Source organism: Engystomops pustulosus, chromosome 10 (assembly GCF_040894005.1).
Source record: "Engystomops pustulosus chromosome 10, aEngPut4.maternal, whole genome shotgun sequence".
In the NCBI taxonomy this organism is placed as follows: Eukaryota; Metazoa; Chordata; class Amphibia; order Anura; family Leptodactylidae; genus Engystomops; species Engystomops pustulosus.
In genome coordinates, this window is record NC_092420.1 from 68309658 (window position 1) to 68324568 (window position 14911).

At 39.6% G+C, this 14911-nt stretch overlaps 1 protein-coding gene across 1 annotated transcript in view; it reads left to right on the forward strand.

Moving 5' to 3' along the window:
• Positions 1-14911, forward strand: part of PLPPR5 (phospholipid phosphatase related 5) — a 165182-nt gene that overhangs the window by 58281 nt on the left and 91990 nt on the right. The window contains exon 2 of the mRNA XM_072128960.1: positions 7848-7980. Coding sequence (XP_071985061.1) covers positions 7848-7980 — 133 coding nt within the window. The remainder of the gene's footprint in view (positions 1-7847; positions 7981-14911) is intronic.

Genomic DNA, 14911 nt, shown 5'->3' on the forward strand with positions numbered 1-14911 from the left:
AACTAGGGGTCATTTTAGTCGGGTGTTCTTAAGTAGGGGAGACCGCTTGTAGTAGCCCCCAATTCCTGTCTGTATATAGAACTGAGGCATTAGCATGTGATAGCAGCTGCAATGGTTACACGAATGTCTGGCTAATCACAAGTCTGACGCAGGAGCTTTGATCGTGATCTTCAAATGATCCATGGGCCACAACCTGGTGGTTAGGGACCACTAGAGGACACTATGGCCAACAATCACCAGCTAAAAGTTGGGGTTTAAAGGACAAAAATTGGGGAATTTATTACTTTTTTCAGTTTGTTCAGTGCAAATTTTTTTTAGCTTTGCTGCTATACTTTTTGCATTTAATTTATCATATATCTGGCCTTGTGTGAAATTTGAGACTTTTTTACACCTTAAAAAGTAGCATATACAGAGTATGAATTTTCCTGCAAAAAAACATCAGAATCTGCTGCATAATTCGCTAAATCAGGCGCTAAACCACCCATCAATGAAAGATTGTGTTTTTCTATGGTGACATTTGAGGTGGTATTTATCGGGACTTCTACAGCACAGTAGTGGCGTAGAAACCCTGAAATAATCACATATGCTAGTGTATTGCTAGCACTTCCGATTATTTTGCCCTTTTCACAACCTCCATGCCAGGGGGTAAGGGCGACGTGGCCTTCAGGGGAATGTCCCTGCGGCAGCACGATTGCTGCAGTCAGCGACTTATCAAACCTGAGAATCCACTGGTGGCACTTATTTCTACGGCAGGCAGGACTTGGCATAGAAAGAAAATGCTGTACAGCCGGTCTCCGAATACATCAAGTGGCTGAAACCTCTTGATGTATCTGGCTGTACCAGAGCATTGGCGCGGCTATACCCCCCTTGCAAACCCAGTGATTTCAGTGATAAATGAGTGCACTTCGCTCAAATGTTTAATAAAAACCTGAAATTGTAACAAAACAATGGCAAAAAATACATCAGAAAATCAGCTAAACACACTGATAACCCCCCCAATGGTGCACCACCCCTCATTAATGCAGTGGGTGTCAGAAATAGTCACAACATTGTACGGACAGTATGCTGTAACTGATATCGAGTAGAGGAGGGGGAGCAATCAGAGATTGTGTTCCAGATTTATGGTATGTATATCATGTAACTTAAGTTGAACAACTTTATTACAATATCTGCTGAGCTTGAAAGAGGAAGCCAGTCTTAAAATTCCCCCCACCGGCACTCTGGCACCCATATCTTCTAAGAGATAGTAGAGTGGGCACAAACTCCACCAGTTCGGACCTAAGATCAGGTTTGATCTTGTGGAGATTTCTGCTATAACCTACAGTAGACTACATAGACTATAGTAAATCTGGTGGGCCCTCTCCCCGCTACGACATGTCCACAGCGATGTGTGGGTCGGAGAAGCCAGGAAACTGTCAGCCAGGGGAAGACTTATGTACAAACAAATCTGCCCCCATTGTTTTAAGAACACTGTAAACCCCACCCACTCCTATTTGGAATCAGTCATTTGCTAAACTTGACAAATGATATACAAAATACAGTATATTGTGTAGAGAAAATTAGAATAAACTAGAAAGATAAGGGGACCAAAATGATAACAAAAGTGTATAGTCTCAGTTCAGTTATTATTCTGGTCTTTTAAACACCCAAATTATCCTAAAGTTCTGTTTTGCGAAGAAGTGCCAAATTACCAGCATTTCTGGACCTGAAAATAAGTTGTTTTTATATTACAAATGTATTGGTTTGGATGTCGGTACATGACTGGATCTTAGATAACTATGGGAACGCTGCTTTCATAATGCCATACAAAAATAATCACACAATGTCACAATTATCACCTGCTGATTACTTATTCCACAATACAATCATGCAGAGACGGAAAATGAGAAAAGTAAGAAAGAAATCCTTGTAAAAAGTTTATTTACAAAGTACTGTATTCCGACATTGGAGAAGATGAATTAAGGTCTTGTATTGCTTAGTGGTTTTTTTTAAGAACATGTTGAAGATTTATGTCTTTTTAAGGGACAGTGTGAATTGGATACTTCTTTATACTGTGCTGTTATTACTAGGATGCTACTTTTTTTCTTTACCAGGGTTTACCCTCACTCCAAATGGAGCATCTAGCGCTGCCCTAAAGTCACTTCCATGAGAACTAGGTCAACAGTAAAAGGCAAACTCTGATCCCTAGACTGATGTATTCCTTCGCATGAATGACTCCTTTTGCTAGTCGATGACTACAGCTGGGTAGAAGGGAGGCTTAGTTGTTAGTGATTCAGGTTTTAATATATCCTTGGAAACAGATTTGTGGGATTTTTAATATGTCTCTTCCCTAATGACGCACCTTTACAAAATGTTTGTTACAAATGTAATGTAAGTTCACTGACTCCTCTTCTTTTTGGAGCAAGTAACAATAAGAGAAGGGTATGAAAGAATACTGTATATTAATGCAGAATCAGACTACACACACAGCTGGTTTGTAGTCTGTTACTGTAGCAACACAAGCTTTGCAGAGGAAGTAAAGGGAACCTCACTCTTAAAAAAACTTTGAAACAATCGGTAGCACAGAGTGTGCAAATAAGGAACACTATTTTTTGTGGGCATTTTATGACTTTGGAGTTTCATTTTACTACTAATTACCTCTCTGATGTCTCTGACTGTGAATTCTATGTAATCTGTAACCTCTTTGAGCTTCTGTCTGTCTTGCTAGCAAGATAAAATTCAGCAGATTAGGAGGAACATGTGGTAAGAGCCAATGGAAGAGGCGCAACGGGCACATTGCTCTGTCAAGATGTATAACAAAGTTTCTTGTAGTCACCTGTATACTTGATTTATGTAAAGTTTGTGGAAAAGTTAGTGACCATTCAAAATTGTACAAAAGGTTCATGGATATTTCTTTATTGAGCTTATTTAAAGCGTAACTGTGAAGTTACTTTAAAAAAAAATAGTTTTAGCGCAGCTGGAGAGAGCCTTTGATAACAATTCCAACGATGCCTGTATTGTTCTTCTTCCTAACCTGAAATGTAGGGCTAATAGATATATGAGATCTGTAAAACCCTCTCAGCTTTTCTGGAAGTGGGCAGGACTTCCTGGTCATGACATCAACTATGGGCAATGATGCCAATAGAACTCGGGGCATGCACATGGACGTGCACAAACAGCTCAGCCAATCAGGAATCAGTGTTACTGCTTGTGCAGAGATCTAGAAAGAGATATATTAAGATCTAGGAAGAGATATATAAAGGGTGCATTAACACGTGGCAGTAATGCAAGCATTTTCAAACACATCAGAACAGCTGAGAAAAGGATATTTGCTTTATTACCGCTGTTAACATTGCACTTACAAACAATATTTGTTAACATCATGTTAACTTCTACATATTTATTACAAACACATGTGTTAACATATGTTAACACATGCATTTGTTAATGCAATGATAACAGCTCTGTTATCAGGCAGATCTCCTCTTTTCAGCTGTTCTGAAGTGTTTGAAAATGCACATGTTACTGCCACGTGTGAACACACCCTAAACAATTTCCACCTACATTATAAAACACCTATATAGGAATAAAAAGATGAACACATGGCAGCATCACAGAATGTGCTACTGTCTTATACTCCAAGTCTCACGCTTCCTTAGCTGCAGTAAACTTGAAGTCATTTAATGAGACGCCCTTATTCTAGATGATGGAAATATGTCCTTACATGTGACATTCAGGCAGGAGCCTGGTCCTTATGTGACGGGGCTCTGATTACCATAATGTCATTGTGACAAGCCCTGCACCTGTGCGATGTGGGACTAATGTGTCTCCAAAATTCTCCAAATGCGCTGGATTGGATTGGATTACATTAAAAGCCAAGAATTGAAACAAATAATCTGTTTAAAAATGACAAAATGGGGCACATTTACTAAGGGCCATGCGCCAGTTTTCTGCAGGACTTTGCACATTCTTTTAGGTGCAAACTGCTTGTACAGGTATTTAAGAAGTATCCGCGCCACATTTGTGTCCCACACAACCGTTTGGTGTCGCGGCTGCACTGTTCTTCATGCAACACAAATCTCTGCACTGTAGGGGGCGTTATGATGCTCAGCGCACCGCGCACCAGATTTATCAGGCAAAGCCAAACAGAAATGTGTCGCACACCCTATGTTAAAGGTGCATCAAAAATAGATGGTGCACTCTGTCGGGCCAGTGCAGTGCCAGATTCATGCAGAAGGTGCACCAGAAATCCTGAATCTGTTACCCCCTGCATTATATACAGGCAAAGTGAACTTTGGACTGTTTTTAGTAAACACATGTGTTATTATCCAATTAATTATATTTAATTTCTGAAACTAAAATACCCCTTTCATCTACAGTACATTGCTCAGTTGTTTCTGATTCTTTATTTGTCACGCTGCAGAACATCCAGTACTTCTGCTCCCTTATATCCTTCACTATCCAGTCCTTCAATAACCATTGATCCTAGTTCAGTCCTATTAAAGTGAGATCCTACTGATGACAGCGATACTCACTCTTTCCTCTCCTGTTTAGTTCCTGGAATACATTAGACTCTTTTCAATCTGTTAACTCTTCCTGTTACCATCTTCTCTTTGCAGAGACATGTGTTGAGAGCAGTCGAAAGTTTATCAGTTCCACCTATGACAGAGTATTATTTTTAGTACTGGTTTCTATTTTTGTGTCACTTTCTGGGATTTCTAAGGCTTCGGGGACCAGGCATATCCTCTGCATTCCCCTAATATACACCACTCATCATCATCAATCATGATAGGACCAGTCCTATTAACAGGACGTATCTTACAGCTTAAAGGATAACCAATACTTCTTGTAAAAATAGATAAGGTATAATGATGTTTCTTGATCTGCTGATACAGCACAAGATGGGAAGTGTCTAGTTGAATCATTACCAGTAAAATGTGTGCACTACGAGGCCCTGCCGACCCTATGGAAATTATATTATCCAGTACTGTAGGTTTATGATTGGATAAGAGAATCCAACAAAGATTTATGATCAATCCTTTTCTTATTATTTTCTTAACTCACAACTCTAAGTAAGAATTGGACTCTTATGGCACTTAAGGATAGAATATTAATTATTATTATTGATTAATCATTACTTGTATCAGAGCTTTTTTGGCAGATTAATATATTTTTTTTGTGAATTGTTTACATTTGATTAAAATTTGGGTTAAAGAACATGTAAAATGTTATCTTTTCGGAAACGAATCCTAGATAATAAATAGATTTTCTATAGTCATAGTTTAATAATAGTTTGGAAAAGGAAAACACTTGCAATTTATTATAATTGTGACTATACTGAAGCATCATTGCTGTGGTGTATAACTGACCATTAAGCTTAGGCTTCATGTACACGACCGTATGGTCTTTACTGTTTTGTATATATGGCTGTATTCTGACTGTAAATACAAGACATATTGCAACAGTATGGCAATGTATTGTACCGTACCCGTATAAAATACGGTGGGCTGGGAGATGATAGATGGTTGACTATTGGCTGGCTGACAGAATGCACCTCCCACTGGATATTGCACATACATACGGAAGTATACGGTGCACAGCAGCATGCAGCACGTATTAAGCCCGTATTCTATACTTTCCCGTTGACTTCTATGAGCCGCACAGAATGAAAAACGGTGGAAAATAGGGATCCGCGGTATGGTGGACAAAACGACCATGTACATGGATTGTCATATTGCCCATTGGAACGCATGGGGCCATATTCCAGCCATATATATGGCAGTTTTTATATGGTCATGTGCATGGGGCCTTAGCCCTATAGTTCTATGACCCTGCAAGTGATGGAGTATTTTTTGGACTCCTCGGTGACAACCGATAATTGCATTGTTTGGATGCCAATAGGGAAACAGAGGAAGCCACCTTATTACTTACATGCTGAGGTTCCTAGTGATGGTGGAATATAAAAGATTCAATGGCTATTGAGTTATATTGATGAGAGCCATTGCAGATATAACTGTATATTATACGGCTTCTATTCGATCTAATCCTTCCTGGTGGTAAATAAAGTTAGTCCTCATGGAAATGTATAGTTTTGCTGTGTGTAAATGGATGTTCCTTTGAAGAAAGTGTAAACCGATTGATTGTATCTCAAGTTGTTAATGGACCTTGAAACTGAGTTTTGCAGAATCCACATCAATGATATCTGCTTTATGTTTTCCATCTTAAGCAGAAAGGACAGTAGCAGAACACTTAGAAACGATCAAAGCCAATCATCTACTTATGTTTACCAAATGCCAAGAATAAGTGAAGTGTTTACCAAGGAGTCGTGAAGAAACCCTAATAAGGGATGAGCACAGCACATGCCCCATGCTCCTCCCAATGATAGTGACTAGTTATATATGAAAACTTGACCATGATATGACTTGGACGGTGCAGAATTTTGATGTGGCGTGATAAGAGACTGTTAATAAAGTCTACGCTCTAGAATATTACCGCCGATGGGACTTGTCACCCTGACATAAGTATTAAAAATAATTTCCATCTAATTTGTGAGTCCCTCAAGGGTACAATGTATCATTATTTTTCCATAGGAAAATTCTGAGTGAGGGTTAGTTTTTTGTGGGATAAAATAGTGGGAGAGGGTCATTTATAAATATTGATGTTTTGAGCACCAATCTTCATTGTCCCCTGCTGGCAGGCTGCACACAGGATCTACTAAGAGGCTCTGTCTTCTTAGTAAATTCAGTAGATATCTCCACCAGATCAGAACTGGCAGAGATACCTTGCTACACTCTCAGCTGGTTTTACTATAGTGAATAAAGTGGGTCCTTGCCCACCTGTCTCCGCCACAACATGCCCAAAGACAGTTGTAAAGGGTACACTATATATGCCTTGTTCTACAGAAAACTGGCTGACAAAGGATATTCATTGATCCCCTTAGTTTAAGGTCAAATTATAGAATTATGGGGTATATAGAACTTTTTGAATGCTCTACATGATGAACACAGAATGCAAGTTTAATGTTCTGTTATATACAAAACACTATGAACTATGTTAGATAATACCAATCAACTGGGCAGTATTTTGGAGAATTTATAGAACACCTAATACATGGAGAACATACATGTAGATGTTGTTCCTTGTCATATTTGAGCCAAAGACTAACGCAAAGTTGCTAGCTAGAGATGAGTGAATCTATTTGTTGATTTGTAGATGCGGTGACATTTTTCAGTATGTGAAGTGAATCTGCATCTTTTCTGCTTCTATGGATGAATCTCTGCAACCTGCAACATCGGTTCCGCCCGAATAGATTCAGACCTAAACCATATGATCTGAAAATTCAGCAAAATGAATCTTCGAGGATTTATTCTTCACTGTTGCTAATCACTATGTTGGCATATTTGTTTGCAGAAATTCTGAATCTTGTCTTGAAGGCAGGGTTGGCACCAGCACTGGGCATACAAGGGGCGAGATCCTGGGCCCAGAGCTGCTGGGGGGGCCCACATAAGCCTGTAAATGCACCTGAATCCATGGGGATGACTGGGGCTGACTCTAGTGAAACCATAAAGAGGATATAAAATAACCATGATGGAGCTGTATAAGATGAAAAACTAGGAAATATTTTATGGAACCGGAGTCTGTTTTAGTTTTTAATGCTGCAACGTGAGTTCATTGTAAAGGGGCTCAGTCGCCAAGGGGCCTAAGGAAACCTGGAGCCGTCCCTATATGAAGGCGTTGAAATGCTTGAAAGTATCTGAACAACTACATGTCTGAGTGGGCAATTACCGTATGTGCCACACAGGGCACCAATTAAATGTTGTTTATGTGACTTCTTAATGTATGCCTTTCTTCTTATGTTTCCTTTATAGATAATCGTTGGAGAGACTGTAGTCTTTTGCCTACAGGTAGCGACGAGAGACTTTGAGAACCAGGAGAAAACTCTTTTAACTGGAGACTGTTGCTATATTAATCCACTGGTGCGGAGAACTGTCAGATTCCTTGGTAAGCTTTTATTACTTTAATCTTTTCATACGGTGGTGAATTTTAAGGAAATGTACTGCTGTGAAGTGTTACCGCTGAACATTTTCTAAAGTTTGATAATTCACACTTTCATCTACAGATCCGACTTTTTTAAGCAAATAATGTACTCTGCCTCTGCTGTAGGGATTATACTAAAGATAAGGTAGGCCTGCTCTATCGGACATTCAGTATGATGAATCCAAGGTCTAAATGATTCATGTAGGAAGCCGAACCTCAATTAAATTGAAGAAAATATAGGAAAAGTTGCAGATGTTGTACAGCTCTTTGTATAGTTACACTTTAAAGTACAGATTCCTCCAAACTTTAACTTACCGTATTTTCCGGACTATAAGGCGCACTTAAAAGCATTGGATTTCCGTGGAAATCCAAAGTGCGCCTTATAGTCCGGTGCGCCCTATGTATGGCGCTGGGCACAGGGCAGCGGACCATACTTACATAGGTCCCCGCTACCGGAGACCGGAGACAGCAGATCTCCAGCGGGAACTGCAGACCACGCGGCACGAACAACTTCTGCCGCGTGGTCTGCAGTTCCCGCTGGAGATCTGCTGTCTCCGGTAGCGGGGACCTATGTAAGTATGGTCCGCTGCCCTCCTCCACCTCCCCTCACCTTCCCCGCTCACCTTCCCCGCGTTCCCCGTCGCGTCTCGGCGTCGCGTCCCGTCGCCGCGTCCCGTCGCCGCGTCCCGTCGGGTCTCCGCCACGCCCCCGGACCTCCGCCACACCCCCGGCCCCCGGACCCCGCGCCTTATAGTCCGATGCGCCTTATATATGTAATTATTACATATATAAGGCACATCGGACTAATGCGCCTTATAGTCCGGTGCGCCCTATAGGGCAAAAAATACGGTAGCCACCAGTTTTGGTGTTGCAGGATAGCTAATTATCTTCGTGGTTGGTTAGGTTGAAAATAAAATGCAGATCCATCAAGTCCAACCTGTAGCCCTACAATGTTGAACTAGAGGAAGGCCAAAAAAACTTGTAAGGCTCAAACCAATTTTCCCATTAGGGAAAAAAACCTCCTTTCCAACTACAAATCAGAACAACTCCCTGGATCAACTCCTCATCCTAAAAACCTAATCCCCATAACATGTGACATCCTTGCTCTATAGAAAGGTATCAACCTTCTTGAACTTGTCCAGTGTCTCAACAATTAAAACATCTTGTGGCAACGAGTTCCACAGTCTCACAATTTTTTAGTCTATGGGGCACATTTACTTACCCAGTCCTGTCGCGATTCCAGATCCGGACGGTCCGACAAAGATGAAGTCCGCCGCGATTCACCAACTTCGTGTGCCCGAGATCCTGCACCTTTCGCTGGGAAACCCCATGAAAATGCGCTCCCTGGACCCTTAGTAAATGAGCCCCTATGTGTTGAACTTCCTCTTGTGCAATGAGATTACATAAAACAGACGGAGGAGGGAAGTGCTGAACAGGAGCAGAGGAGGAGTTTTGGTAAAAGCTTGTAAAACTACAGCATTCATGGGCTCTGGTAACACCCCTAGAGCCCTTCAGGATCATTAGCATATTTATAAAAGTTGATTTTAGAAGGAAGGAGGCCATGGATTACTATTATAACAAGATTACCACAATCATGGTGCCTGGACCTATGAGTAAGTGTTCCTTGTTTATCATGCTGGATTTGATGGTAGATTTCCTTAAACTCTAAATCAGTACTTAAAAAATAAGAAATTTGAATTCTAGAAGAGACAAACTGTAACAATTGAATACAAATAAATAAGATTTTACAATTTGTGATACCTCTGCAAAGTTCAGCATCCAAAATACTTTTCAGAGGCCGAATTAGCAAATCATCCTCGCTCCAGAGCAGTGAGGCCGGCACACAGATATCTCCCATGACTTCACAGTGACATTCAAAGTGGCCAAATGCCATGACAGCTTATCCGTGGAGACTCAAGAAAGGGTTGGCTGAGGCATGACCTTGGCTTCCATCTTCATCACATTGTCATGACTGGAGCAATCTGAAACAATGGCAGGTTGTCCTACAGCTCTGGGGGCAGCAATGGACCAGGCGAAAAATTCAATCAAGCAGAGCAAAGAAGGAACTATTTGCAGCATCAAATATTAAAATGAATTGTATCATAGGTTCCTGAAGTAAATCATGTATTTGATATATTTCTGAAATCAATCCTTATAACAGACACATTACATTTGAAGACTTTTTTTTTACTCTTTGATACAATTTTAAACGTGAGGCTACAGACTTGCACATTGCATACCCCATCAGAAGTCCTGTACATGATCTGTTGTGTATCAGGAAACCAGCATTGGTTTGTTGATGTGGATTTTTGATATAGTCTTGGCCTCATTCTTCTGTGCAATGTTTCATCCCATCTATGTGGGTATTGAAACAACAACTGGCCCACATCCAGAAACAATGGGGGAGATTCATTGTACCTACTCAGTTTCTGGTGTAGAAGGCACATAAATTTCCCCCTCCCTGTCCAGCTTCAAGACTCCTCCAAAGTGGAAGCAACAGGAGTAATGAACCTGAGCTGGATCACTCATATACAGCAGCTGGGGGATCGTGCAGCGATTGATTACTTATGCCTATTAGGGACAACACAGTGATTACATCATTCTCTGAAGCAGTGCATAATTAGGGTAAGAGAAGAAGCTCTGGGGCAGCCAAAGGAGCGGCAAAGCCTCATTATCATAATTTTATAATAGTTTTTTCAACGAAACCACTCAGTTCAGGGATTAAACAAGATATGTGTCTGCATCAGTGTAGATATAGCATTCTCATTGGTTCACAATGCATAAAAACAAATGGTAGATTTCCTTAAAAATTCTATTTAGAATCTGCTGCTCGAGTTATAGATGTAGTTCCCTAGATAGAGTAGAGCAACCTCAGCTTATACGTCCTTTGTATATATACAGAGATTGCTACTGTAAGCGCCTGTATATAGCATTAGTCATTGGTGAAGGGGCTGGGAGAACGGTAGGGAACTTGCCTTACTCATAAATACAGTCAAACCATTAGCATGAGTCAGCTTTAGTATTTCTCGAGAGCTACACAAACAGAATCATTATGGTGTTCCTTGGCCTAGCAGCAGAATAAATCACTGTATACTCATGATATGTTGCCCACAAATAGGTTATCACAGAGCATACGTTGCATTGTTCTCATAATATCATTAAAGGCTCCCCATGTAGTGTGCAGAAGCAACAAAGTGGCACAGCATTAAACATCTTCTTAAGCTTTCTTTCATGTTAAAAATCATTTGTTTACTAATAAGATAAAATATTCTGCAGACAAGCAAAGTAGTATCGGTCCAAGTTATTTGGGGAGATAAATCAATTTTAGAGACTGGAGTGGAAGGGTCTCTTCAGTCACTTCCTAATTGTATTTGATAGCACCTCGATAGCACAATGGTGTCATTGTGAAGGTGAGAATCTTAGCTTTAAAAAAGCATCAGGATTGCAATTCTCTGTGCAGTAGAACCAGAGATACGGACAATTAAAAACTTAGATTGTAAACCTCAGATGCAATTGAGAACTTTTAACTATCTCTATCTGTGCTTATACATCACTCAGAATGGAGATTCTGATCTTTAAAATGATACCAGAAGCATGCGCTATGTGCTTTATAGCTTCTAAAAGTGATACATCTCAGGCAAACAGTAACCCTTCTCAGATCATTTAGATCTGCAATTTTTAACATAAAAGATTCATAGAATAATGTATACCCTACCTTAAGGGTGTTGTTTGTTATCATATGTTACTATAAGGTGATTGGTTGGTTTTTGGTTTCGGTTATATATCTTTTTCCTTATTTGCTCATTTACCTTACAAGGATTTACAGTTTTCTGTGTTGTATGTTTTAATAATCATTAATTTGCATTAGTAATTAGCAGGAATTAATTACCTCTAAATCTCTGTGCACACGATATGCTTATTTACCAGATTCAGAGAGTATTTTGCAGTCTTTTTTCGCAGTAATTAATAGCGTACGTAATTAATTTCTTTAATAATGTGATAATAATCCAAACACCCTACTTACAGTTTAACAACCCCATCTATTTTAGTGTCTCAAGGCTAATGTTGTCTTGGTGTAATTCTTGGCATTACACAGTTCTCGGGGGTTTTTTCATTTTCTCATTAACTTATGTCAAATCAAATCACCAGTCATTTTCCAACCATTATCCAAATATAATTACATAGGTAAATGTGGATGTATCCTGTATATACGCCCTAGGATTAGTGTTACAAACTGAAGACTTGGTTTAACAAGATAGTCCAATTTGTTGTATAAGATGTAACTTGTACAATCAGTAAGTTAAAGGGAATCCATCAATAGTTTTCTCTATATAAAGCTGCAGACAATGTTAGGCAGTATCCATGGAAATCCATGTACCATCCCTAGGTATATGTTGCTAGTCGCCGGACATTGCAAATTGTAACAGGACTAGACTATACTCACACTGCTGTGTTCTTTAAATTGCTTACCAACTCCTCCCCTCTGCTGTACTGTCTAACCAGAAGCCTACTAATGCTCTTGTTCTAAGCAGTGCTGTGTTCGGTGAAGAGATCTCACACACCAGGGCACCAGAGTGCTCCAAGTCCCAATACAATCATGGAACATAAATGAATTTTTACAGTACTGCTTCTGCTAACATCAGACATGCAGGTTTAACAGATCTCCAGGGACAATAACACTGTCTGCAGCTTTATTTGGTGAAAACTATTGATAGACTCCCTATAACTTACTGATTGTACAAGTAACATCTTATACAACAAATTGTTTTATATCTTCTTAAACCAAGTCTTCAGTTTGTAATACTAAACCAAGGACGTGTATACGGGACACATCCACATTTACCTATGTAATTATATTTGGATAATGGTTGGAAAATGACTGGTGATTTGATTTGACATAAGTTAATGAGAAAATGAAATAAACCCCAATCACCAGTCATTTTCCAACCATTATCCAAATATAATTACATAGGTAAATGGGATGTACCCTGTATGCACGTCCTTGGTTTAGTGTTATAAACTGAAGACTTGGTTTAACAAGATAGTCCAATTTGTTGTATAAGATGTTACTTCTGGTTAGACAGTACAGCAGAGGGGATGAGTTGGGGAGCAATTTAAAGAACACAGCAGTGTGAGTACAGCCTAGTCTAGTTAAAATGAGACTAACAACATATAACTAGGTATGGTACATGGATTTCCATGGATGTTGCCGAACACTGTCTGCAGCTTTGTGTGGTCAAACATGCCGGTAGACTCCCATTACGACATATAGATATAATTTGCTTAGAGGATTTGTCTCATAATCTGCAGTGGGTCTGAACATAGAGTTTAGAGTTCACTCTCCTATCAAGTCTATGGGAGGACCAAATATAGTAAAGTCTATATGCAAATGGAGAGTGTCCACAAAGCATTTGGTGCATATGCAGTTTGGGGGGGTCCTAGAGGTGAGATTATTGCATATTTATGACATATCTTGTGGGCATACAAATATCCACAAGATACTGAAATGCAGAAGATACCAAAGATACGGGAAGATAGGAAATCCCCTTTACATGTATATATCACCATACAGTAATGTACCGTTTTTTTTGGACTATAAGGCACACAAAAGATCCTTTGATTCTCTCAGAAATCAAAGGTGTGCCTTATAGTCCAGTGTGCCTTATATCTGAAATAGGAATATGTCTTGAGCTGTGCACCTCACCTGCTGGTCATTCATCCCTATAATCAGGTGCGCCTTATAATCCGGTGCGCCTTATATATGAACCTAGACATTTTAGCAGGCATTTATTGAAGGTGAGCCTTATAATCCAAAGCACCTTATAGAAAAATAAGGTAGATATTACCCAAATTTTTATCATTAGTAATAAGTTATAATAAGAACTGCAAAGAGGATTTAACTGAAAAAGAACAGATGGGTGTCCTGCCTAAATAGGACCTGAGGATGGTACCAATTTTTTCCAAACACCAACCAATAAGACCCTGGCAATGAACCTTAGTACTGATGAAGAAAAGTTGAGTGGGTCCTTAAGCTAAATCTTTGCCCTGGGACCCATGAATTTTTGTTCCTAAAATGTCATGTATATTCTGAGGTGCTATACTTCTTCTTAATACTGTACTGTATAAAGATAAAGCAGGTCAGGAGGAAATGGAAATCTGTCCATGAAAACGACACAATTGCCTTTAAATCATCTAATTACCTGACGTCCAGTTACCAAGTTTAAGCAGTGAAATAAATTCCCTCATCATTTATCTCTCTCAGGGCTCAGTTACAGGGATTATCTTTTGCATAAAGAGTCTAAATTGATGAGAGAAGACATCCTGCCATTTGCATATAAAAGCTAAAAAAAAGAGAAAAGTTAAATAGGATAATATTAAAAGTATGTTTCTCCCAATTCTACAGGTTAATAGAATACAGACGGTCCCCTACTTAAGAACACTCGACTTACATACGACCCCTAGTTACAAACGGACCTCTGGATATTAGTAATTTATTGTACTTTAGTCCTAGGCTACAATAATCAGCTATAACAGATATCAAAGGTGTCTGTAATGAAGCTTTATTGTTAATCCTGATTCTTATGACAACCCAACACTTTTAAAATCCAATTGTCACAGAGACCAAAAAAGTTCTGGCTGGGATTACAATGATAAAATATACAGTTCCGACTTACATACAAATTCAATTTAAGAACAAACCTACAGACCCTATCTTGTATGTAACCCGGGGACTGCCTGTATTTGAACCACTAAATAAGATTTTTACTTAAAGGACATCAACCACCAGGATGAAGCACTGAGGAGCTCCAGGCTCCATTAACACCTATGGAGCCTGGAGCCCCTGAGGCTCATTTGCATATATAATCCTTCATCCTGGTGGTAGATGCAGGACTAG